This window comes from Peromyscus californicus, unplaced genomic scaffold (genome assembly GCF_007827085.1).
Source record: "Peromyscus californicus insignis strain IS unplaced genomic scaffold, ASM782708v3 Scaffold_11__1_contigs__length_118956290, whole genome shotgun sequence".
Taxonomy (NCBI): domain Eukaryota; kingdom Metazoa; phylum Chordata; class Mammalia; order Rodentia; family Cricetidae; genus Peromyscus; species Peromyscus californicus.
This window is the reverse complement of record NW_026294402.1, coordinates 4,178,636-4,205,171: the sequence shown is the minus strand read 5'-3', so window position 1 is coordinate 4,205,171 and position 26,536 is coordinate 4,178,636. Positions and strand designations below refer to the sequence as shown.

Below are 26,536 nucleotides of genomic sequence, written 5' to 3'. Positions count from 1 at the left end.
CCCAGGCTACTTGGTCTTGGTTTACTTTTTTGTACCATGCTGTAGTTTTCCCCGTTTAAAACAAACACTTATACCTGGTTGTCCATCTCTTGAATCAGGTCTCAGGTCACCTTACAGCTTTGGCCTTCTCTGCCTACACTCTCTGAAGTGTTGTGACTGTAGCAAATACTTGAGAGAATCAACTTAGAAGAGAAAGTGTGTTTGGGTCACAGATGTGCAAGTTTCAGCCCTTGATCAGTTGTTCTCTTGCTTTTGGGCAAATATCAAGGCAGCATATGCAGGAGCATGGGGCTTAAAGCCACTTATCCTTTTAAGAGCATAGATTGCCATTGCTCTAAAGACTTTCTACTAAGTCCCACCCCTGTTTAATAAATTAATTACTTGAGACAAGGTCTCACTATATAGCCCTGGCTGGCCTGGGACTAGCTATGTAGACCAGGCTGACTTTGGATTAGCCTGCCTCTGCTTCTCAAGTGTTAGGGTTAAAGGTGTGTGCCACCACTTCTAGGCCCACTTCTTTTGAAAAAATATTTTTTTTATTTATTCTTTTGACAGTTTCATAATGTGTACAATGTATCTCTCTTGATCTTTCTGACTCCAGTTGCCCCCCCCTCCCCCCGCGCCCCTAGACTCCCCAACACAAACCCCTTTCCATCTGATTTCCTTCCTAACTCACTGAGTTCTGTGAGTGCTGCCCACATGGGCATGGGTGTGGGGCCTCCACTTAGTATGGGTGAGTCACTGGAGGCCAAAGCCCTCAAAAATGACTCTCATTTCCACAGCAGCCCCTAGCTACTGGTAGCTTCCCAGCTAGGGTGAGGTCCTGTGAGTTCTGTGTTGGAATGTTGTCTTGATCTTGTACAGAAACCACGACTGCTGTGAGTCCGTACTTGAAGGCCATGCCGTGTCCAGAAGGCAGCACTTGACAGTACTCCCTCACCTCCTATGTTATCTCCATCTTGCCGTGCTGTCCACCAGGTCCCTTTAGCCTTGGGCAAAGGGTTGATAAAGACCTTTCAGTGAGGGTTGAACACTCAGTACTCACTTTCTCAGTCTTTTGACTAATTATGACTTTTCACATTAACTACTGCCCACTGAGAAAAGAAGCTTCTCTGACCAAGGTTGAGAGCTGCACTGTTTTATGGTTATCAAAATAAATATTTAGAGTGCAGTTGGCAACATGAGCATTTAGTACGGCCTCAACTGTAGGTTTTTTTCTCACCACTGGAGCCTCCCCGGCCATTTGATTGGGTTTACAGTACCAGACATGAATTCCCTGCTGTGGAGCAGGCCTTAGGTTCAATCAGAGAGCAGTTTGCTACCCCGGTACCAGTCATGCCAGCATTGCACCAGTGGGTACATTTTACCTGGTGGTCAGTGTTGTTATAGGAAGGGTCCAGTGGTCAGTAAGACAGTTCTTAGTCACAGTTCTATTGCTGTGATGGGATACCATGACCAAGGCAACTCTTTCAAAAGAAACAATTTAATTGTGGGTTTGCTTATAGTTTCAGAGGGTTAGTCCATGATCATCATGGCAGGAAGCATGGCACTGGAGTAGTAGCTGAGAGCTTTGTATTCTGATCCACAGGCAGCAGGCAGAGAAAGAGATGGGGACTGATGGGGGCTTTTTGAAACTTCAAAGCCCACCCCCAGTGACATACTCCTCTAACAAAGCTACACCTACTCTAACAAGGCCACACCTCCTAATCCTTCCAAATAGTACATTAGCTGGAGACTAAGCATTCAAACATATAAGACTTTCAGGGGGCATTCTCATTCAAACCACCACAGACCATTAATGTCTTTCCCCCATTCAGCCTGTATATAACCTACAGAACTGTGAATGCTAGCCATTAGGGAGGAAGATTCTTGGCTATTTCCAGATTGATTTCTCTTTGTACTGCATTCAAAATGTGTGGTGTCCATAGCAGTAGGGTCTTATGCTCTAGTTAAGGTTGACAACCAACCATGTTGATAATAGCCTGTCTTGTCTTGGAAGCCTTTGGGGCTTCCCTGATCAATAACATGTAGGTAGGTGTACCATACTTGGTACTGAGGTTTCCATGTACTAACCATTTCTGCATTGTCAAGCAGTGCAGGGTACCATTGTTCCAATTCCTTTTTTAAAAATCATTTTTAATAGCTTATAAATTAGGGGTTTTCCATAAGGATTTTTTATACATCCTTGGTTTTGGTTATACCATTCCCCACTTCTTTCTTTCCTATTCCTCCACCCCATATCCCTGGGTAAACCTTTAACCCCCAATGTTCTCCCCTCTACTACTGTCCCCTTCTCCCAATAAACCTTCTACCTCCAGTTCAGTCTCTTTCTGGTTTCTTGGCCTCTGCATACTCCCAAGTTCAACACACAGATCTAAAAATTTGAAGCTAGGATCAACATATGAGAGTGAGCATGTGGTGTTTGTTTTTCTGGACCTAAATTATCTTACTAGTGTGATATTTTCCAGGCCCATCTATTTTCCTGCAAATTTTATTTTATTTTTTTTTATAGCTGTGTATATGGACTACAGTTTCCCTATCCATTCATCAACTGATGGTCACCTAGGCTGGTTCCATTTCTAGGTATTGGGAATAAAATTGCAGTGAACACGGATGTGTCGCTGTACTAAGGTGTGGAGTCCTTTGAGTATGCACAGAAGTGCTACATCTGGGTCATATATATGGTAGTTCTATTTCAGCTTTTTGAGGAACTTTGATGCTGTAACAGGCCTCCTTGAAGAGCAAACATGAAAGGTGTTCAGGAGAGAACTGTGTGCTAAGGTTGGTAAAGCTGTGTGCCGAGATGAGCCTTCTGTGGAGGCATATGCTAGTTTTGCTGTCCCTCAGGAAACTGCAGGTTATACATGCTGCATGATGAGTATTTAAGATATAGATGGTATTGAATTACAGTGTTCAGGATCTCCTCATCCATTGTGGCTATAGCAGCATCTGCCCTGAGGATCAGGGAGGAACAAGTACTTCAGTGAACCCTCCATTTTCCCGCTGTAATGGGGAACACACGTGTAATGGCTTTTCCCTTGTCACGTAGCCAGTAACTTAAGGAGCTAGGATTTGAAGCAGGGAGACTAGTTAGTTTGCAGACTGTTTCCCTGGTCTTGCCGAGAGATCAGTGCATGAATTAGATGAGAGGACAGATGTAGGGAAATGTGGTTGGACTGAAGGTATATTTTGAAAGTAGAGGTTTTTGCTGATGAAGGATTTGAGAGAAAGTATCATGTCAAGTTTTGGTCTGAACGATGTATAGATAGTTGTGTTATGTCTGAGAGGTGCAGGAGATGGAAAGTCAGTCCTTCAGCACAAGCCTTTCTTTAGCACTGGAGTCCTTTCTTCCTGATGTGGTAAACTTGATTCCAGAGACTAAAATGTGTTGTCTGTTTAACCGGGTTAGGACATGACTTGATACATTGTAGGAACTCAATGTATATGTATTGATTGGGCATAATGATTCATAAATAAATTCTGATCTGGAGATGAAAAACTATTTCTGTGTAGTATGGTTGAGGAAAATTATTTCTATTCAAACAAAAATAAAGGAAATGTGCTAGAAACAAGATTTATTATTTTTTGCTGCTAATTGGACTTGTATTTTGTAGGTGGCACATTTTTACAATTCCATTGATCAACAAATGATTCAGAGTCAGAGGCCAATGATGTTGCAGTCTGCCTTAGCGTTTGAACAGATAATTAAGGTAAGTGCTTTATGATATAGTTGGGTGGGTTCTTTCTCTGTTTTCAGTCCACCAACAGCCACTGTGCAAGCTTGATCATTCTGTCTCCAATGATTTCCTTCATTCTTAGTGAGTAATGCTCCACTGTAGATTTAAGTAATTATAATGCTTTACATACTTTGGTATTCGGTTTGAAGAGCTACATTAATATATATCATCTACAGCTTACATACTATTGTATTCTTTTCCACTAAGTTTGAGATCCTGGTATACAGAGTTTTTTTTTTTTTTTTAACTATCTTCAGATTTTATAACTAAGAGTTGTTTACTTTCTTGTTTATTTAAATGTCCATACATAGGAAATTGGAAAAACTCACAATAGGTTTTAAACTGCATGGTACTCTGTGGCAGCAAACATTTTGAAATTTATACTTTTTTTAAAGATTTATTTATTTATTATATGTACAGTGTTCTGCCTGTATGTAAGCCTGCATGTCAAAAGAGGGCACCAGATCTCTTTTAAAGTCATCATGTGGTTGCTGGGAATTGAACTCAGGACCTCAGGACTTCTGAGCCATCTCTCCAGCCTGAAATTTATATTGTTAATCTTCATAGAGATCAGTGTTAAAAATTGGGCTTATAACATAAAATGAAACCTTTTTGGAAAAACAAATATATCTGAATACTATTGTTTATTGTGTTGTAGAATTCAAAGGCAGGAAGTGGAGGCAAGTCACAGATTACTTGGGACAACCCTAAAGAATTAGAAGGCTACATCCAGAAACTCCAGAATGCTGCTGAGCGACTTGCCACTGAAAATAGAAAGTTGAGAAAGTGGCACACTACATTTTGTGAAAAGGTATTTTATTTATAGACTTTATCATACTATGCCTAGAATGAATAAAAATAATAGTATAGAACTGCATTTTTTTTCTTTTGAAGTAGTTTGAGATCTAAAGCTACAGAACTACACAGTTTGTTTCCCCTCACCTGACTGCTGCTGCTAAAACTCACCTAGCCAGAGTACAGATGTCAGTACCAGGAGACCAGCCTTTGCGGCTTGCACCTTTCCCCACAGATTCTGTGTCCTGGCTAAGGACAGAACCCTGCTTTCCTCTTTGCATCTAGTAGTTGAGTGTGTGTGGTTCTCTCCTCATGATCTTGCTGCTTCCCGTGTAGTGTTGGCTGTAACAGTACCGAAGCGATGGTTTGCCCTTCTCAGTCAGGTATTGACAGGTTACACGGGGTGAGTGGTAACTGTCACTCGATTAAGATGGCTGAGTCACTGGAAAGTTGCTGTCTTCCCAACAGGTGGTCATTCTTATGAATATTGATCTGCTTCGGCAGCAACAGCGCTGGAAAGACGGGCTGCAGGAACTGAGAACTGGCTTAGCAAGTGTGGCAGCGCAGGTGCGTGAGTTGTGCGTCCTTTGCGGTGCCATCTTTTGGGAGTCTGGATGCTTGACTCAGTGCCAAGAGCATCCTGTAAAGTTATAAACATCTGTGGTACCCCTAACAGATACAGACTTCTCTGACTGACTCACATGCAAATGCCATAAATCCCAGTGAATTCGTATGACCTGTGTCAAGGAGAGCTTCTGTGATTCACACGATGCTATGACCCTGTGTAGTCTGCCGTTCTCCTGACTTGGTGCTTACGGATATGCTGTTTGCTCTTCTTTCAAGACCGTAACATCTGCAGAGTACAAGTTAGATTCAAACCAAAGTCTGTGTGAAGGAACTATCAGGATTCTTTCTCGTTTTAGGGCACATTTTCATGTAGCTAAGCTCTGAGTCAGCTGTTTTCTATATTTTCTAATTCTCAGAATTTGAAGAAAAAGCCCAAAGTGTTAGAATAGATGTCTTCATGCTTTATGAAAGCAAACAGCAATATCAAACAGAAGCCAACTATTTTGAGCAATTTAAGTTTCTTGTTTTTAAAATATTCAATGAATTATTTAGGGACTAGGAAATGAAGAGTGATACTTTGTTAAGAACTTTGAAAAAATACAAAAGAATCCACAAAATAGACCACTGTGAAACCAGCTTCAAATAAAAACGTAATGTTGGCTTGAGTTTTTAATTTTAGTGAGCCTCTGTGTAATATTTATACTGTGAAATTTTCATGTTGAATATTTCATAATCCATCTTACTAAAAGTGGCAATTAGAGTTGCATATTTTAAGATATTTAAAATGAGTTTCAATCTGTTAAATGTGCTTTATGTAGCTTGAAAATCATAAGTTAAAAAAAAAAATCATTGTGTGCCAGTTTTCAAATTGAAAAGGTGAATGCCGTTTCAGGGGTTCCAAGCCAGTGACATGCATGCCTGGAGGCAACACTGGAACCACCAGCTCTACAAGGCTCTGGAGCACCAGTACCAGATGGGCCTGGAAGCCCTGAACGAGAACCTGCCAGAAATAAGCATAGACTTAACCTACAAGTGAGATGCTTAGAAATCCCAATGTTATTTTTGAGTTAAATCTTTGTAATAATTTATATCTTAAATAATATAATTTTAGAAGATTTAAAATGCCATCCCTACTGTCTTTTCAGACAGGGAAGGTTACAATTTAGGCCTCCTTTTGAAGAAATCCGGGCTAAATATTACAGAGAAATGAAGAGGTTCATCGGCATTCCCAATCAGTTTAAGGGAGTGGGCGAGGCTGGAGATGAGTCAATATTTTCTGTTATGATTGATAGAAATGCAAGTGGATTTCTGACTATTTACAGCAAAGCAGAAGATCTGTTTAGAAGGCTGTCAGCTGTTTTACATCAACATAAGGTACAGAGCATGTAAACTTCTCCCCTTGTCATAAATGTTACTGATTTAGTAAGTGTACAAATAATGTTTTCTCTGTGTGAAATGAACTTAAAGTGTGTAAACCAGGGAGGCAGTTTTATAGACTCTCAACCTAGGTTTATGCTGCGAAGGGAAAGAAGTGATGGCCAGTTTTGTCTTGATGAAGTTTGGGAAACTAGCTCTGTTTTCTTTTAAATCAACTTGCAGTGTGATGTAACATTTGCATCAATTTTAATTTTGAAGACATATTTTGAGAGAGGGTGTTCAAATGCTAATTTAATTCCAGGGATTTAAAGGTGTACATTCTGAGAAATCTGCAACTAGGCAGTTTTGTTTTTGTGGGAATGTAGAGTGTGCTTGCACAAGCTAGGTGGTATTCATCTGGGCTGTATAGTTTAGACACCACAATGTATGCCCCCTGTTTCTGTTTAAAATGTCACTCTGATGTGATGATTTATTGTGACTATTTCTGAGTAAGTATGATACTACCCAACTCCAAATACAAACTCTCATCTCAGTACTTATTTGTGCTGGACAAGAGTCATAGGTCAGACTGGGCGTGATGGCACATGCCTTTAATCCAAGCACTCAGGAGGCAGAGGCAGAGGCAGGTGGATCTGTGTGAGTTCGAGGCCAGCCTGGTCTGAAAGTGAGTTCCAGGACAGGCTCCAAAGCTACACAGAGAAACCCTGTCTCGGAAAAAAAAAAAAAAAAAAAAAAAAGTCATAGGTCAGAAACCTGATCAGTTCCTCAGCTGCTCTTGCACTGTAGATGTCTGCATTTTAGATTTCTAGATTGGTAGTAGGCTGGATACTTGTAGATCTGTAAGTTGTACTTCGTAGGAGTGATTGTACCCTTGAATTATGTATGTATGTATATATTATGTGTATATATATATATTAATCTTAGAAGAGAATCTAAAATGGTTTATTTCCCTCACTTTGTTGCTCTTAATCAGTGAGTCCTACTCTTTCAGTATCAGCTTATGGGTTTCCTCTCATTAATACAGTTTTCCTTCTTTAAGTAGGAATGGGTTGTAATTGGACAAGTTGACATGGAAGCTCTGGTTGAAAAGCACCTTTTTACTGTGATTGATTGGGAGAAAAATTTTAAAGCACTGAAAATAAAAGGGAAAGAAGTTGAACGGCTCCCCAGGTAGGAGAAGTTGATGTGTGCATGCAACAGGCAAGAGTGCCTCTGCTTAGAAGGACCTTCATCCAGTAGGCTTAGCTCCTCCTGTAGGCCAGTGTGGGGAGGGCTGGAGAGAGGGCTGCGGTCTAGGGACTGTTTGCTGAGACCTGGTTGGGTAGAACGGATTAGAGCAGAGGCTGCATTCAGCTGTAGGATGAGGAGCGAACATTTAACACAGTCAAGCTGAGAGCCTTCCAGAGAATGTAAAGCTAATGGAATCTGACTCCACACTTTGACTGTGCCACTTCTCTTCAGAAGGGCCTGGGAGGCATGGCACATGGGGACACATCTAGGCACTGTCGTGATGTGAACACAAGTATCTGAGGGGAATTTCCTAACCCAGCTTTGTGAGGACGTATGCCCTCTACCTGAAACTTCAACTGCTGAAGCTGTTTTTGAGAGTGAAATCCACGAGACTGAGTGTGTCACTTCTGAAAGACAGCATCCATCACCCTTATTGACTTAGTTTTTCTTTTAGTAACTGTTTGGTGAGCACTGATAACACAAAGAACTTCACATAAATATGGGCAAGAAGAAGAGATACCTGAGAACAAAGTGCTTCCTCTGGTAGTGAACCAAGTGTGTTTTGATGAGGAAGTCATGTCTGCTGAGGGACTGAGCGAGTGGGTTTTGTAGTTAGGTGTTGAACAGTTGCATGACTTTGGTTTATTAAAAGTATGAACCTCAGTTTCTTCCACTTTCAAAATATTTGCAAGGGAAGTAATACTTTTAAGGATTATGTGGAGTAATTTACATATATATTACTGATAAAGATTATGTTTTCAAAAGTGGTTAATAGTTTTTACCTATTGTTAATACTAAATGGAATATATTCTGTGTTAGACATTGAACTAAGTATAGGGATTCAGAGGTCTTGGCCCCCTGTCCCAATTTGGGACAAAGTCAGGGATAGTTTTGTTAGGATATTAGCAAGCCTGAGATTTTGAGATGTAAAAATAGTTACCTATCACATCTGTCTACCTGCTTACCTACCTGTTTATTTTTATGGTACAGAGGACTGAACCCAGCACCTTGTATATGCTAGGCAATCGCTCTATGCCTGAACCGCAGTACAGCCATTTTTATTTTTTAAACAGGTTCTCATTAAACCGTGCAGCCTGGAGTTAACTGTCCTCCTGCCTTACGCCCTTGAGTACCTGGGACTATAAGCATGTGCCACCAGTACCATGAGTTAATATAGTGAGCTTGTTTCTAAGTTTTCACAGTTAATACTTTGATAGTGCATTGGCATTTGACTTAAACATTTCCTGTGGACTGGCTTTAGCTATGGAGGGAATTTAAAGCTAGCCTGGCTATGTGATACTAAGAAGAAAAAATTCTTTTTATTTTTTAATTTTTTTTATTTTTTGAGATTATATATATATATTTATAATTTGATTTAATTTTACATATCAGCCACAGATTCCCCTGTCCTCCCTCCTCCCGCCCCCACCTCCCAGGCAACCCCCCATTCCTATCTTCTCCAGGGCAAGGACTCCCCTGGGGATTCAGTTCAACCTGGTAGATTCAGTCCAGGCAGGTCCAATCCCCTCCTCCCAGGCTGAGCAAAGTGTCCCTGCATAAGCCCCAGGTTCCAAACAGCCAGCTCATGCACTAGGGACAGGTCCTGGTCCCACTGCCTGGATGCCTCCCAAACAGTTCAAGCTAATCAACTGTCTCATTTATCCAGAGGGCCTGATCCAGTTGGGGGCTCCTCAGCTATTGGTTCATAGTTCATGTGTTTCCACTAGTTTGGCTATTTGTCCCTGTGCTTTTTCCAATCTTGGTCTCAACAATTCTCGCTCATATAATCCCTCCTCTCTCTCGTTGATTGGATTCCTGGAGCTCCACCTGGGGCCTGGCCGTGGATCTCTGCATCTGGTTCCCTCAGTCACTGGATGAGAGTTCTAGCATGACAGTTAGGGTGTTTGGCCATCCTATCACCAGAGTAGGTCAGCTCGGGCTTTCTCTCGACCATTGCCAGTAGTCTATAGTGGAGGTATCTTTGTGGATTTCTGGGGATAATTATGTCATCCCCACTCCTAACTTTCCCATATAGCCCTTGTTGCTCTCTTTGAAATTCATGGTCTCTTTTTTCTTTAATTGTTGTTGTGGTGTGTGTGTATTTCTAGGTATGTAAGTACAGCTCAGTCTGTCTAACGTGACTTGTGTTTTCAGTGCTGACCATGTGGTATTAGTCAACAAGTGGAGTGCTCCTCTTTGGGGAAGACTCGGTCTCCTGCTCTGTGTTCCTTGGTTACTTGTGGTTCTTTGTGTAGGGCTGAAGCCTCTTGTGCTTTCTGTGTCTCCTTTGGCATGTCTGTTGCTATTGTCCTTGTTCAGCTCATATTAGGCAGCCATGGTGAGACTTTATGGGTGTAGCTTCTGACATTACTGGGAGACACAGACTCAGAAAAACTCCCTGGTCCTCTGGCTCTTAGCATCTCTCAACCCTCTTTTCCTCAGTGGTCCCTGAGCTTTAGGTGTGGGAATTATGTTGTAGATGCGTCCACTGGGACTGGGTTCTACAACTGTGCATTTTGGCTTTCTGTAGTGGTCTCCTTCCGTTGCAAAGAGAAGAAGGTTCCTTGACAAGATGTGAGGACGACATTTACCTGTAGGCGTAAGGACAAATGTTTAGAATGTAGTCAGGATTATGCTGGTTAGTAAGGTGGCAGTGTTAGATCTCTTCCAAGATCTGTGTTAGGAGAAATTCTAAAGGTAGGACATGGTGACACATGCCTCTAATCCCAGCACTGAGGTAGAGGTGGGAAGTTCAAGGTCAGCATCACATGAGAATGCCTTGTCTCAAATCAAAACAAACAAGTAAACCAAAAGATTCACACTCTAAAGGTAGAATTCATGAGACAAAATATATCTCTCTTAAAATTATAGCTTAAGTGTTCCTCATAAAATTTGATTTTTTTTTTTTTTATATTGAGATAGCATAGCCCAGGCTGGCTTTGAACTCTCTTTGTAGTAAGGATGACCACACACTTGTGGTCTTCTTCCCTTCACTTTCCAAGTGCTGGTGTAGAAGTGTCGCTGTGCCTGGTGTACTTTGAATGCTTTGTACTGTCACCAACATTCCTGAAAGTTCTCTTTGCCTACAAAGTGAAGACTAAAATTAATTGTTTTTTCCATTTTTGTCATTTTTATAGGTAATTTTATAAAACAGCATTGTTGGCTTTATTGTTTAGTGAATTAATAACCTATATTCATTGTATATTCTGTCTATATATTTTTTACCCTTATTTACATGTCAACTGCAAAATAATTAATTTACTTTATAAATATGAAATAAATATATGGTGAAACAATTTGAGCCTGTAAATATTTAAATATATTCTATTGCTGGTGCTTCCTTTATAATTTTTAAAAATGGACATATTTCATGATTAAAAAATAGTATTTTAAGCCAGGTATCGTGATATATGCATATAATCGCAGTACTCAGGATGCTGAGGCAGGAGGATTTCAACTTTGAGGCCAGATTGGGAGGCCTTGTCAAACAAACAAACAAACAAACAAACAGAAAATCAGTCAATCAAGCAGGTAAACAAAGGAAATAATTGTTAAATGGACTTATTCACTGAAAACCTAGGCTGTGTTTAGAAGGAATTATTTTGGATAAATCTATTATGTATGCTCTTAAAGATTATGGTCACACTTGGATGGATTTGCTGAAATAGTTCTAACTCATGATAACCTGAGAACCTGTGTTCATTGGCTCCTCAGTGCTGTCAAGGTGGACTGTCTCAACATCAACTGCAGCCCTGTGAAGACTGTGATTGATGACCTCATCCAGAAGTTATTTGATCTGCTTGTCCTTTCTCTGAAGAAGTCCATCCAGAGTAAAGCCCTGTGTCTCCCTCTTGTGTGTTTAGAGCCCTAGTTTCTATAATTACCAAGTCTGACTCTCAAATTACAGGTTACAAGTCAACTAGGATATCTTCTTAAATGAAATTTACTCAAAATGATAATTTTAAGAAAGTAGGAAAATTCTCATCTTTTAAACATATAAAAATTTTAGACAGTTTTGTTATTGGAAGTCTAGATAGTATTAATTTGTTGTATGTAATGGAGAAGGATAGTAATTCTGACATAATATTTATTCTTATTTCTCCAAATGGTAAGTTGAAGCATTTTAGCATTATTTAGAAGACTGGAAATGTTTCTGATTGTTAGCAAAGATAACTAGGAAGAAATACATTTTAGGTTTTTTTTCCTCAAAATTTTCATCAATTTCTATTTAGATGTGTAGCGTGCTTTACCCGTGTGTATACCACATGTGCCTGTTGCCCATGGAGATCAGAAGAGCATGTTGTTTGTTCCCTTGTAACTGGAGTTAGGGATAGTTTTGAGCCTCCCTGTGGGTGCTGGGAGCTGAACCCTGCTCCTCTTCAAGAGCAGCCAGTGTTCTTAACTACTGAGTTATCTCTCCTGCCCCTTATCAGAAAAATTTAAGTGTAATGTAAAACAACTTACATCTCTTGGGAAGAAAAATTTGTCTTATTCTTCATTTCAAACTTTTGTTACCCAAAAGCAAATGATAATTGAGAATGTAACATACTTTATGTAGTGATTACTTCTGAGGCCCCTTGATTTAGCAAGCATGTAACCATAACTGAGCATTTTTTTGTTAATGATGTATCATCTCTTTCAGCTCATATACATGAAATTGATACATTTGTCACAGAGGCTATGAAGATCTTAACAATTATACCTCAGTCTGTGGAAGAAATAGGTGACACAAATTTACAGTATAGTAACCTGCAGGATCGGAGGCCAGAGGTGAGAATACAAAGCAATTATTGTCATCCTTACTTTATAGAGATGTGTAAATTAGGTATTTAATGTGATTATTTAGATCTATGTAATTTAACATTGTGAAGAGGTCTGTATAATGTGGTCTAACTGGGCAGCTCATGTTTAGACTCGTAGTTGGTGTATTGATCTAGTATCAGTAGTACTTTGTTATCTGAGAGGTATTTTCAGCCTTGTTATGGTCTCATGTATTAGGATAATAGTAGAGTAAGCAATCCATACTCTTGTTCAGAACTGGAGTCTTAGTGTGAGGACCATGATGTTAGAACAGATTTAGAAGAGATGCTCAAGGGAGTGCTCACAGTTAGAGATGGGAGTGAGATGGGTAAGAACAGAATCCAGAAGGGGCAAGGCAGCATTTGCAGGACATTTAAATAATTAAAGTTTTGTTCAGAACAAGAAGGAAAAAAACTCTAAATTGTTTGTAAACTTTCCAGAAAAGGTGAAAAAAATCATTTTAGTGAGTGCTTGCAGTTTTGTTTTGTGTTTTTTTTTTTGGTATAATGTACCTTATTTCCCATGTGTCTGCAGCCACTGTTATGCAGACCTTCATCCTTTCTAGTTCTGGCCTCAGGGCTTTGATCCTGAAGGATATTGAACTTTGTTTGCCAAGAGCCTCCTTTGCATCTGTGGAAATGATCATGTCATTTCTGTCCCCGAGTCTGTGTGCTTGCTGGGTTGACCCACCTGGGAGGAGGGAACCTCAGTTAAAGAACTGCTTCCCTAAGATTGGTCCATGGACTTGTCTGTGGGTCATTGTCTTGATTGTTAATTGATGCAGGAGGGCCCCGCCCACTTTGGGAGATACATTCCTAAGCAGGTGGCCTGGGCAGTCTTAGAAAAGTGAGCCAGTAAGCAGCATTCTCCATGGCCTCTGCTGAGGTTTCCGCCTTAAGCGCCTGCCATGACTTCCCTAGGCAATGAATGGACTGTCTATTGGAGATGTTAGATGAAATAAATCCTTTTCCCCCAAGTTGATTTGGCCATAGTGTTTAACTACAGCGAGAGAAAGCAAACAATGATGGCACTGTAAGACTTTTATAGGTTCAGACCTCCTAAACCATCCCTGCAACTCTGGGATGAAACCTAGCTTAATTATGGTGTATAATTAAAAGCAATGCTGTTGAATTCAGTTGGCAGGTATTTTCCTGAGAATTTCTGTGTCTATGCTCATCAGAGAAATTAGTCTATGTTTCTTTTTCTCTTATGTCTTTATCTGGTTTTGCAGCAGACACACTTTTATTTGTTTATTTATTTAGTCATCATTTATTTATTTGTTTATTTATTTTAAAGAGATGGCTGGTTTCTTATCATTTCACAGTAGATGAGTTCACTGTGTAGTGGAGTATGACCTTGAATTTCTGGTTCTCCCAATTATTTTTTTCATCCCTTTTAACTTCTGACATTATAATATGTTTGTTACACCTAATAATAAGCATCAGAAACCTTATAGCTGGGACTTTAACAAATTATTTAAAAACAAAGATGTTTAAAATTTTATTTTATTTTAAAATAAAAATCATGAAATAAGAATCAAAGTAATGAAATCTTGAGGGACTGATAAAATGATCCGTTGCTTCTTTTAACCCTCAGGTATTGCCCTTGTTTCAACAAGCTGAAGACAAAAACAAGCTTTTGCGAACTGTGTCAGGCAGTGGGGTGGAGACAGTTAGCAATCTGAGAGCCAAGTGGGACAAATTTGAGCTGATGATGGAAAGCCACCAACTTATGATCAAAGACCAGGTGAGAGCCTCAGCTGGTCTCCGAGTGTTGCCTGTATGCGTTTCAGTGTAGCCTGGCCTCAGGAGGTCAGTGTTCCTTAGTGGGAAAGAGGGAGAAGGAGAGGGTGCCATCTTGCTCTCAGGCACAGTCTGAGGCTGCACACACCAGTCTGCACTCCATGTCTTGTTGATTGGCTAGTCTTAGCTCACAGCTGCCGAAGACCGAGAAATAGCCTCCTTTGTTAGGAATGGGTGTGCAGGTAGAACAGCAGGCTTTGGATTTGTTTTTATTTTTTATTTTATATGTTGGATGACTTTCCTGCATGTGTGTCTGTGTGCCTGGTGCTTCCAGAGGCCCAGAGAGGGTGTTTGATCCACTGGAACGGAAGTTACAGAGGATTGTGAGCCACTATGTAGGTGCTAGGAATCCCAGGTTCTTAGGAAGAGCAGCCATCCTTCCAGCCCTGAACTGTTTTCAAAATGGTGTCACTTTTGTTGATAATTGTAGGTATGCTTTGAACTTAAGACTTGTTAGTGTTTATAGCTGACACTTATTTCTCATTACTGTAAATTTATATTCTAATGCTTGTTACTCGATTATTTTATTATAGTTGGAATTGACAAGATAAAAAAGTCTTTCAGTGTTGACATTTTCCTCACCTTGAAATGAAAATGTGAAAACTGAGAACTGCTAAACTCCTTGAACTCTGGCTTACAGATTGAAGTGATGAAAGGAAACGTGAAGTCACGACTTCAGATCTATTACCAAGAACTGGAGAAGTTTAAAGCTCGTTGGGATCAGCTGAAACCTGGTGATGATATTATTGAAACTGGCCAACAAAATACTCTGGATCAAAGTGCAAAGTCTATAAAGGAGAAAAAAATTGAGTTTGATGATCTTGAAGTCATAAGAAAAAAGCTAGTGTAAGTTTTATTTTGTTTTGTTTTGTTTTTATAATTCTTGATGCTTAGTTTGAAAAACATTTTATGCCTTTGTACTTGGCTTTCTAGCTGTAAATATAACTGTTTTTAATACCTTTCTTCATAAAATTCAGAAAATTTAAAACTACAAACAACCTGTTATACCCTTGCATTCTTAGGAGCTGTGGTTGAACTATATAAGGATATTAAGATAAATTTAAAAAAGGACTCATGAGAAATTAGAACATTAAATTTGCTTCCATATTAAATTCAGAGGCTGTAGTATTGTTTTGATCTCATCCTATTTAAAAATGAAATACTTAATTTTAAGAAAAATACTGCTAACACCTCTTTCAAAAACTAATCTGGGTGTTGGGGGGACGAGCGTTTTTACAAGCACAGAGGTGGGGCATGGCCTGTGCATCTGTAGTCCCAATGCTCATAGCATTTAGGAAGGGATGCTGCTCGGGCTGGCTGACTGTCCAGCCTATCCACAAAACACAGGAGTCCAGGTTCAGTGAAAGAAGAATAGAAAGTTGTAGAAGAGGATGTCTGACATACCTCTCTGGTCTACACACACACACACACACACACACACACACACACACACACACACACACAAACACACACACAGGCATCTAGTCAAATAAGTAATAAGATATATAGAAAAAATGTTGCTGACTCATTTCATTGGTCACAGCAATTGATTTGTGCAGTGTTTCACATATGGCCTATGTGGGTAAATGTAGCCCTAAGATGAGTGTGTAGACATTTTCTATCACACCTATTAAATGGTAGTATGATTATTAGATTAAGAATGTCCTGTAGTCAACAGAGAAGATATTTTATTAGATCAGTCCATAGACGTATAAAGCAAACATTTCCATATATATTATAAACATAAAAATATCTTTACACGTACTGTCTTTACATGATACCTTTGAAAAAGTGCCCATAGTATGAATAAAGTACAATTCTCACATAAAGTAGGCAGTTGTCCCTGTGTATTTCAGCTGCAGAATGTGGTTAAGGAAGTTATTCTCTGACAGTTTTTCTTTCTTTATAAATTCAGTATTTTGATATTTATTTCTGTAGGGATGACTGCCATCATTTTGGACTAGAAGAGCCCAACTTCTCTCTGGCCTATAGCATCTCTAAGGACATTGAGAGCTGTGCACAAATTTGGGCTCTTTATGAGGAGTTCCAGCAAGGTCTCCAGGAAATGGCCAATGAAGATTGGATTACTTACCGGTTTGATTCTAAAGCAATATTTATGTTCTTATGGTTTGCTCTTTTTGGAGGAAGTATGAATTTAATGTGTGTTCATGTTCTTTCACAGGACTAAGACCTATCTGTTTGAGGAGTTTCTGATGAGCTGGCACGACAGGTTGAGGAAGGTTGAAGAGCATTCGGTCATGACAGTGAAGTTGCAGTCAGAAGTTGACAAATACAAAGTAAGGTGGCTTTCTCTACTCTGAGACTTGAAAATGATATTTGGGGCCATTGTTTATCTTTTTATTATTTCCTGTCTGAACCATAATTTAAAGTTATTTTTCAATTATATGAAAAATAGGAATAACATAAATTATAAAAATTTTAGATATAGTTCTGCTACCAGCTGGAAAGCATTGTAATTATGGAATTTAAAGGTTTTTGTTTGTTTGTTTGTTTTTGTTTTTTGTTTTTTAATATGGTTTTTCAAGAGACAGGGTTTTTCTGTGTCCCCTGGCTGTCCTGGAACTCACTCTGTAGACTAGGCTGGCCTCAAACCTGGAGATCAGCCTGCCTCTGTGTCCCAAGCACTGAGATTAAAGATGTGTGGCACCACCGCCCAACTAGTTTTTGCTTGCAATACATAGGGTTTTGTGTAATAATGGAGATTAAGCCTAGGGCCAGACAAATGCTGTACCGGTAGGACTTGTAGTTACTGTTAGAGTGTTTGTGTATCCCATGAAAGCAGGGGTGTATGTAGTCATGTTTTTATATATATTAAACTACAAATGTAACGTGCATGTGTTTACAATAATGTTTTAAAAGAACTTTATATAATTCTATATAAGAGTTTGTTTGCAAGATTATTAAATAACAGTAATTAAAAATTATTGATGAAACTGAAAATTAAGATGAATGTGAATAACTTGTATTTTGCAAGGACATGAACATATGTGTAAGTCTACGCTTTACTTTCTTTTTCTTTTCTAACAGATTATAATTCCTATCTTGAAATATGTGAGAGGGGAGCATCTTTCTCCAGACCACTGGCTTGACCTTTTTCGACTGCTTGGCCTTCCTCGAGGGACCAGTCTAGAGAAATTACTGTTTGGTGACTTGCTCCGGGCTGCTGATGCAATTGTGGAGAAAGCTTCAGACCTTAAAGTGAGGCTTATAGTCTGCTAATCCTTTTTATTTAGCATCTGTTCTTCCTGTAAAGCAGTAACAGTGTCTGTTGTTCCAGTATTCATGATTGGTAATGCATCGTACCTGTTTGGACCTGTTAGATGAGGTTATTCAAACACTAGTAGAGGCCCCTCCCTAGAGAAGGGAAACTGTGAACTACTAATACTTCTTTAGAGAGGGAAGTCACCTGCATGAAAAATGCTAGCAGATAAGAGTCATTTCACGTGCAGTGAGCTTATAGTCATGTGGAATACTCTGAGTAGAAGCTAGAGGTCAAGAGGCCCTTCAGGTAAACTGGTAACCAGCTGGTTACCAACCATGGCTGGAAAATGTCTCAAGGAAAATGAGACTGCACAGTTGTTGGGGGATATTTGATCCTACTGTGAACCCCAAGTTAGTGTTTAATTAAATAAATTAATTAAATAAATTAATTAAATAAAACTAACCTTGGGTCAGGAGGCTGAGTTAGCAACTAGTTGACAGAAAGTAATCGTAGAGCATCCGAGGGCATCTGGAAGTGATAGAGAGATACAACAGAAGTAGTAGGGAGGGATTTTGAGTGGTGAGGCATTTTTTTGTTTGGGCCGAGCAGAAGGACTGCATGCAATTTGGGAGACGTCAGAAAGGAGAGAAGGCCAGCTAGTTGCTACTCAAGCTCTCTGAGCTCGCGGGTTTTCACCCCAGCCTTTGAATCTCAAGTCTTATTTCTAAATAGAATGATAGAGATTTAGTTAAAGCTATGCCTGCAGGAACAGATTTCCCACCAGTCTGGGGCCTGAGTGGCCAGGCCACTGCCAGAGAAGCGGGCAGGTAACTGTGGAGTTGCAGTTGTTGACTGAAATAGCAGTAGATTAAGGTGCAGTCAGTTGTGCCGAAGATAAAACAGCACACAGTCTGTCAGGAGCTCTGTGCTGTGTTTTGGCCACTAGTGATAAAGTGGAATGCTTTTGATGCTTCATTATTTTATTTCCTATAAAAATGTAAAGCTTTATGTTTGTTAATAATCCTAGAGCATGCTTGTTAATCTCTGAGGTTATGACATGATTCCTGCACAAAATAACTGTAGTTGTTAACCACATCAGATGCAAAATAATTTGTAGTAAGGTTTCCATAATATTCTGATTGTTCTAGTCTCTCAAATTTTGGCCTTTTCTTCTGCCAGCTTTCAGTTGTAGATGCTTAATTTTTTTTTCTTGTTTTATTTTTTAGTTGCATGTGCCTTGTATTCTAAGTGTGTGTGTGTGTGTGTGTGTGTGTGTGTGTGTGTGTGTGTGTGTGTGTATGTGCGTGTGCCCATGCACATGCATGTGGAGACAAGAAGTTGGTGCCAGGTGTTTTTCCTTTAATGCTTTCCACCTTATATTGTGAGACAGGGTCACTTGTTGAATGTAGGGCTCACCAGTTGGGTAGGCTGACTGGCCGGAAGGCCTCAGGGATCCTTCTGTCTCCCAGACTGGTGCTGGTATTACAGATGTGTGCTACTGTGCCTGGCCTTTATGTGGGTGCTGGGCATTAAGTCTTAGGCATTTTATCTGCTAAGCCCTAGCCCCCCTCTATAGACATGAATAGCATAAGGCAGAAGTTTGTATATATTTGATCATGTGAACACGAATGCTTAATATCTAATATGCCTGATGCAATATCCAGTTATTTTCTAGGATTGCATGTAAAAATGTATCTAACTTTTTCCTAATGGTGAAAAGCCATATATTTTTGTAAGACTGTATGTGTGTGTGTGTGTGTGTGTGTGTGTGTGTGTGTGTGTGTGTGTGTATGTGCATATATATGTATATGCTTGTTTTTGTTACAGCATAGATTGAGACAGGCTCATGCAGTCTTAGCTGGCTTTACACTGTGCTGCTGAAGAGGACATAGAATTCCTTGATCCTCCTGTCTCCACCTCCCAAGGGCTAGGATTGTAGGCATGGACCACCATACACCACGACAGTGTATTTCTTATGATTTATTTATGGGATAATTAATTTTGAAATAACAGATATTAATCTTTCATGTTAATAGGATTTAAATAGTCGGGCACAAGGGGAAGTTACCATCAGAGAAGCTTTGCGTGAACTTGATCTGTGGGGAGTTGGAGCAGTGTTCTCATTGATTGATTATGAAGACAGCCAGAATCGAACTATCAAGCTGATTAAAGACTGGAAAGACATAGTGAACCAGGTTGGAGATAATAGATGCCTTCTTCAGTCCTTAAAAGATTCTCCATATTACAAAGGATTTGAAGATAAAGTGTCAATTTGGGAAAGAAAACTTGCACAGTTAGATGAGTACATGCAGAATTTAAACCATATTCAGAGAAAATGGGTATATTTGGAGCCCATTTTTGGCCGTGGAGCTTTGCCTAAAGAACAGACACGATTCAACAAAGTTGATGAAGATTTCAGGTCAGTACAGCTGCGTAGACGTAGGCGTGGGTGACGTTGGCGTGGGTGACGTAGGCGTGGGTGACGTTGGCGTGGGTGACGTTGGCGTGGGTGACGTTTGCTCCTGTTGTAAAGTGCTCAGTCTAAGTGATCACCCTCACTCCCTGGGTGAGAGTGTCCTGAGTCGGTTTCGTAGTCTGCCCTCTGCTCTGCTGTCTTTCTGAAGCACTTTGGTCTGAATCGAGTCTTTCCCATCCTTCATATATGTACTTAGATGGTGCTTCCCTTTTTCCTGCAAGGCAGGAAGCCTCCCTGAGGTCTTAGGAAGGCCTCTGTCATCTTCACTAGTGGTAGGGTCATTTCTTTCTGTTTGCTGAGACCTTGCATGTATGTACATCTGGTGCTTTCCTTCTAAGCTTTAAAACTCCTAAACATCCTCAGGCCTTGGGCAAAACCAGTTCTCCAGCACCATTCGCCAGTGCTTTTTCGTCCTGCTGACTCAGTAAGTTCTGCCAGCTGGCTGTTGCTGGCAAGACATACGGGGCATCTTGGTGTCTTTCATTTCCTTCAGTCTGTGTTCTCATTTTCTGTCTTTCTCTCTCACATAGCTGCTACATTAGCCTTCTGACTTCTTGAACTTTTTCACACGGTAGCAAGAATAATCATTTAAAATGAAGTTTCCTTGTTTTTAAAACTTCATTGCTATAATTACTTTTGTGTGTATGGTGACTTGTTGCACTAAGCAGGAAGCCTGTGTGTCCCTTGCCGTCCTCCAGCCTCTGCTTCTCTCCTTCGGTGTCTGGGTACACGTAGCTGTTTCCCAGGGCCTCAGATATAAACTCTTCCTCTGTTTATTCATTGTGCATATCTCAGCTTGGTTCACTTCTCCTGAGAAGGCTGAAGCTGTGGGTTGTCCTGTTAGTCACTGTGCCAACACTTTGTACCTTTGCTTCCTGGTGTGTATTATACCTAAGTATTTCAAGGCATTACTTAATGCCCTTCTGTGTCATTGGACCATTAGTTCTAGGGCATAGGACTTAATATTTACTGAATGAATGAAGAGGATTTGGAATATTTGATGAAAAAATTGCAATGGCATTAATTTTAGCGTGGTTTATTGGAAGCATAATAAATTATTGTTAATATAAATGTTCTTAATTTGAAACATGAAAATGTTTTCATTTAAGGCAGAAACTTAGCATAAATGTGGAAATAATTTTTATTTTGTAGATCAATAATGATGGACATCAAGAAAGACAATAGAGTCACCACATTGACTACTCATGCAGGAATCCGAAATGCTCTACTAACAATACTTGATCAGCTTCAAAGATGTCAGAAATCTTTAAATGAATTTTTGGAGGCATGTCTGTTTATTTTAAGCTTTAATAAATTATAACATATTCAATATCTTAATTGTTGTAAAGAGAAAAAGCTTTTTTCTTCTTCTTTTCCTTTACATTAGGAAAAACGGTCAGCATTCCCAAGATTTTACTTTATTGGCGATGATGACTTGTTAGAAATCCTGGGCCAGTCCACTAACCCGTCAGTGATTCAGTCCCATCTGAAGAAGCTGTTTGCTGGTAGGAATCAACATCTGTCATCAGATACTCAGTGTTCACTATCTTCCAGGCATAATGTTCTGCCCTTCACTAAACACAGTTCATACCCCCAACTCTCAGCGATTGGTGAAGCTAGTGAGTTAATAAGTACAGTGTGTACAGTGTGGCAGTTCTCTGATGAACTAAGTATGTAGTGCAATAATGACATCTATGAAGAATTCAGCTCAGTTTTGGGGTGTTATGAACAAAATGATGGAGTCGAAAAGTTAGAGGTGTTAATTCAAAGAAAGGTCACTTACGCAGAGGGCAGAGGCTGTGCAAGGCCTGAAAGTGGAGAAGGATATTGAGGTTGAGGTGTTAGGGATGAAAGACCATGAAGTTGAGATTCCCAGTGGACTACTGTGTTCACAGAGACTGGAAGGGCATTTCAAGCTGGGGGTTCTCTGTGTAGTGGCAGTTAATGGGAATAGGAATGATCACTCAATGAAAAATTAGTGCCTTTTGTGTTCTTGCTGTTGAGCCGCTTGAGTTGGGTACTTTTGGCAAGTCAATAAGCTTCTTCAGAAAGTAATGACTGACTTTTCTTAGATACATTATTTGGAAAAGACCTGCATTTTCAAATTAACTTTCAAAAGCAATTGTTTTAAACCATTTTTATTTTTAGTCAGATCAGCAAACTGTAGCCCATGTGGTTAGGCTTTCTTACTATCATTTTTTAAAATAGGGTTTTATTGAAATATAATCATGTGTGTTTGCTGTGGGATGGTCTGTATGTCAAGTGTGTTGTTGATTGGTCAATAAATAAATCACTGATTGGCCAGTGACCAGGCAGGAAGTATAGGCGGGACAAGGAGGAGAATAAAGCTGGGAAGTGGAAGGCTGAGTCAGAGAGACACTGCCAGCTGCCACCAGGACAAGCAGCATATGAAGATGCCGGTAAGCCACGAGCCACGTGGCAAGGTATAGATTTATAGAAATGGATTAATTTAAGCTGTAAGAACAGTTAGCAAGAAGCCTGCCACGGCCATACAGTTTGTAAGCAATATAAGTGTCTGTGTTTACTTGGTTGGGTCTGAGCAGCTGTGGGACTGACGGGTGACAAAGATTTGTCCTGACTGTGGGCAAGGCAGGAAAACTCTAGCTACATGTGTTAGCTTTACATATTGGGTATTGTTGCCTTTGTGATCTGAATTCTGAGTTGTCATAGACAGAGAAACTGGCCCATGAAATCTCAAGTACTCTACATTCTCCTTTATGGTACAGTTTCCAGTGCCTGTGAACCTGAAGCTGTAGGTGTGACCCTCTATACTCACTACACTTGTGTAGCCACCACTTTAAGATACAAAACGTTTCCAGTAGCTCTGAGAATTCCCTCATGTTGTCAGTCTTCTTCTCATTCCACTGCCCAGACAGTCATGATTGCTGACATTTTAAGAACTTCATATAAGTTGAATCTTCCCTATGTATTCCTTCTTTTTTTTCCTCTTTGGGGTTGCATTGGTATGTGTGATGCATTAGGTAATAGCCAGAAAGAGAGTCAGGCCCTGCAAGCTTGCTGCACAGCTATTGGTGATGTGCACATCTCAGCTGCTCCTCCATAGGCGGCATTTCTGATTTAGAAGGATGGTTATACCATGCCTACAGCTGCTAACATTGTCTAGCTGGGCCGATGCCGCAGGTTATCTGCTGTCATGTTGATGTGTTTATCTACTTTCTGGGGAGCCTTGGAATCATTTCTGCTTTGTCTGCTCACCTTGTGACCTGTTGGTTATGTCCCATTTACTGACATGACTAAAGCTATTTCCTGATAATGAATTTATCTATTTACTGTTTTCACTTTTGGATTATTTCAGTTTTGGGTTAAGATAAATAAAACTTGCAAACTTTCATACATTTCTCTGGATATATATTTTTTTAAAAAAAAGCTAAATATTTAGTTAAGTAAATGTTTATTTAGGCTTTGTGTGAAACTTCCTAGTCATATTCCAAAGAGATTGTGATGTATGAGAGTTAAGCATTCTGATGGATTGCTATGTATTAGTTGATTAGAGTGTCTAAAATTCTTCCTGGAAAATGATAAAATTGAATGAATAAACATACATACAAGCCAGGTATCTATATCAATATTAGAACGATCAGTGAATGTTGTTATGGTTAGATGTTAATACAATATTTAAAATTAGTAATAAGAATACCCAGTGAAAGTATTTTTTCCTTAAGACATTTAAATACAAAGATTGCTACTATATATGTTATGTCATGTACATTATAATCCTGTTATGTCTATTTGAGTATATAATATATTTGGTGGTGGTATATGTGTGTGCATGTGTAGCATAGTCATCATTATCCTTTAACTCGTTGTCTTTATATTGCTGCTTTCGATTAGGTTATTGTGTGTGTGGTGCCAGGGATGTGATCCAGAGCCTTGTGCTTGATGTGACAGTGCTGTGCACCCAACTGCACCCTCAGCCCAGTGTTGCTTTTGTGTTGTAGGCATTAACAGTGTGTGCTTTGATGAGGAGTCCAAACATATAACTGCAATGAAGTCACTAGAGGGAGAAGTTGTACCTTTTAAAAGCAAAGTTCTCCTATCAAATAATGTAGAGGTGAGCAGTTCTATTTCATGAAATGAACCATATAAAATTTGTATCAATTAATTGAGTCAATTTGTAAGGTAGAATTGGTTAATTTAGGTCTTTTAGGAAACTCAAACCCTATCTTAAAAAATGTTTGGCCTTGTGAGCTCCCAAAAGTTGTGGTATTAAAAAGAGTGGATTTTTGGTTTTTGAAATACAGCATTTAATTCTATAAAGAGCTTTAGTTCTGGAGTAAAAAAGACTTGGATATTAATCTTAGCTACATATTGTGTCAGCTCTGTGACTGAGAGGCCATTTTCTTACAGGGAAATGGGAATCTTAACTCTTGTTGCAACGATATTTTTTGAAAATTAAATAGAATACTTGGCTTTAAATGCACTAGGTAGTTTGTGAAACATTTAATATTTCTTATTTTTTAATGAGTTTTATGAGATCATTTAGGTAAACAAGTTGACACCAGTAGTAGTTTGAATCACTTTGATTTGTAGTTTTTAGGCTCACACTTAGTCCTGCTTAGGCCTCAACAGTCTATCGGATTTCAGGTATTTCAGTCAGGTGGTTGAAAGCACTGATGTTTGCCAAGTAACTGCCATCGTTGGTTATGAGTTTTATGTTCTTTCTCTCAGTTGGCACAGTGGATCTAAGATATGGACTAGATCAGTTATGGCAGTAAAGCAGAAGCCAAGCTTCTGGCAGCTCTTGTGATTAGCAGAGCATCTCTGTGGCCGACACTGAGAGAGTCCCTCTTTGCAGACAGGGTCTTGTTAAGTTTTGGCTAGTCTGGTGCTCATGCAGACCAGGTTGGACTCATGTCAGTCCCCCTGCCTCAGTCTCTTGAGCAAACTACCATGCCAAGCTTCAGATTTTCAGCTTTTAGCTTCAGTGGCTTTGAACTGTTTTCAGTACTGGCAAGTGCCTACAGATGAGTGAAAAACTGGAGCTTAGGGTAAACTTAAGAAGAGATGAAGACCTACAACTGTAGCTTTTGTGCATATATTTTTGTATGTGATAAACTATTAAGTCGTGATGGGTAGTTGCTGTTATGTTTTGCAGCTGTTATGTAACCCCATATGTGTATGGGAAGTTAGTGGGCAGTGCTGATAAACAAACCCAGGGCCTTGTGCATGCTAGGCATGGTTCTGTCACTGAGCTGCACCCTCTACACATTTTAAATTAAATTTTATCATGTTACCTATAATCAAGTGAGCAGATAAATATATTATTGGAACACTGGAACAATATCAGCTTAAAAGACAGCCTGATCCCACCTATACTATATTCATCCTGATGAAGCAACCCCTTCTGTGATTGAGCTTTCCTGATCACTAGATCACCAGGAGACTCGGCGAGCTGTTTGCCCGGGACTTTACTGGTTTGCCATCATAATGAATTGACTGGGCTCCTTTGGAAATGTTTGCATAGATTTTTATATCATACCAGTCAGTAGTACATACTCAGTACTGGCCTGGGGTGTGAGTGTTCACACTCAACATTGTCCTAAGAAGTGAAAAGAAGCAAAACAAAACAAGACTTTTTCTCAAATTATTTAAATAATAAAGAATGATATACCACACAGTGCATTTGAGGAGTGCGGTCTCTAAGAATTCATACCCAGTCTGCACTGAAAGAATGTGATTAGGCATAGACTGTGTATTTATCGCACAACTCCTGCGTGCTATTTTTTCCATTCATTTTCAGGCATGGTTGAATGATCTGGCTTTGGAAATGAAGCAAACTTTGAAACAATTGTTGAAAGAATGTATTACTGCTGGGCGGAGTTCACAAGGTGCAATCGACCCATCTCTGTTCCCTTCCCAGGTGAGAGGACCGTGTCTAGGGTATGGTAGGCATGGGTCAGCTGCTTCAGATAACTGGCGTTGATATCCTTAGTTCAGTACTTAGCAACAATATATATTCCTTAAAAAACCCGTGTCTTCTTCCCTCAACCCTGAAGGGAAGGTGAAGCGCACAGCAGCAGGCTGTTTGCAGGCTCCATCACTTCCCTGGGGGGAATTTAGGAGGAGGGAATTGGACGGAAGCCAGCATCCTGCCTCAGGTGATGAATCCATTGTCCCTGAAGAGGGGGGAGGTGTACTACTGCTGCCACATCTCTGCCTCTCCACCCTTCTCATGGGGTCATCTCAGATGCTGGAGCTGGAAGAACTTAGTTAAAATACAGAAACACTGAGCTGGAATACTGGCTGGGAGCCTCAAAGCTAGGCCACATGGTGGATTATAGAGATGGCTGTAAATCAGTGTTAACAGCAGTGCATGCCTGCAACACTGGATCCTATCTACAACAACACCTCCTAGTCCTTGTTCTAGGCTGTGGAATGATGGAGTATTAGTAATGACTGTGTTCAGGGTGCTGCTGTTTAGGATTTGGCCAGATCAATGTTAACAGGTTTAGGTCCCTAGCAGTTTAGCTCTTGGATAAGCATTGAA

At 39.8% G+C, this 26,536-nt stretch overlaps 1 protein-coding gene across 3 annotated transcripts in view; it reads left to right on the top strand.

Moving 5' to 3' along the window:
* Positions 1-26,536, top strand: part of Dync2h1 (dynein cytoplasmic 2 heavy chain 1) — a 260,746-nt gene that overhangs the window by 14,454 nt on the left and 219,756 nt on the right. For all 3 annotated transcript variants that reach the window (XM_052751659.1, XM_052751655.1, XM_052751646.1), the window contains exons 13-30: positions 3,615-3,710; positions 4,396-4,548; positions 5,001-5,099; positions 5,992-6,131; positions 6,245-6,473; positions 7,519-7,646; positions 11,421-11,536; positions 12,349-12,476; positions 14,103-14,252; positions 14,949-15,154; positions 16,247-16,402; positions 16,491-16,605; positions 17,357-17,527; positions 19,568-19,950; positions 21,160-21,292; positions 21,395-21,512; positions 23,988-24,100; positions 25,790-25,909. In XM_052751659.1, the coding sequence (XP_052607619.1) occupies positions 3,615-3,710; positions 4,396-4,548; positions 5,001-5,099; positions 5,992-6,131; positions 6,245-6,473; positions 7,519-7,646; positions 11,421-11,536; positions 12,349-12,476; positions 14,103-14,252; positions 14,949-15,154; positions 16,247-16,402; positions 16,491-16,605; positions 17,357-17,527; positions 19,568-19,950; positions 21,160-21,292; positions 21,395-21,512; positions 23,988-24,100; positions 25,790-25,909 (2,754 nt within the window). The remainder of the gene's footprint in view (positions 1-3,614; positions 3,711-4,395; positions 4,549-5,000; positions 5,100-5,991; positions 6,132-6,244; positions 6,474-7,518; positions 7,647-11,420; positions 11,537-12,348; positions 12,477-14,102; positions 14,253-14,948; positions 15,155-16,246; positions 16,403-16,490; positions 16,606-17,356; positions 17,528-19,567; positions 19,951-21,159; positions 21,293-21,394; positions 21,513-23,987; positions 24,101-25,789; positions 25,910-26,536) is intronic.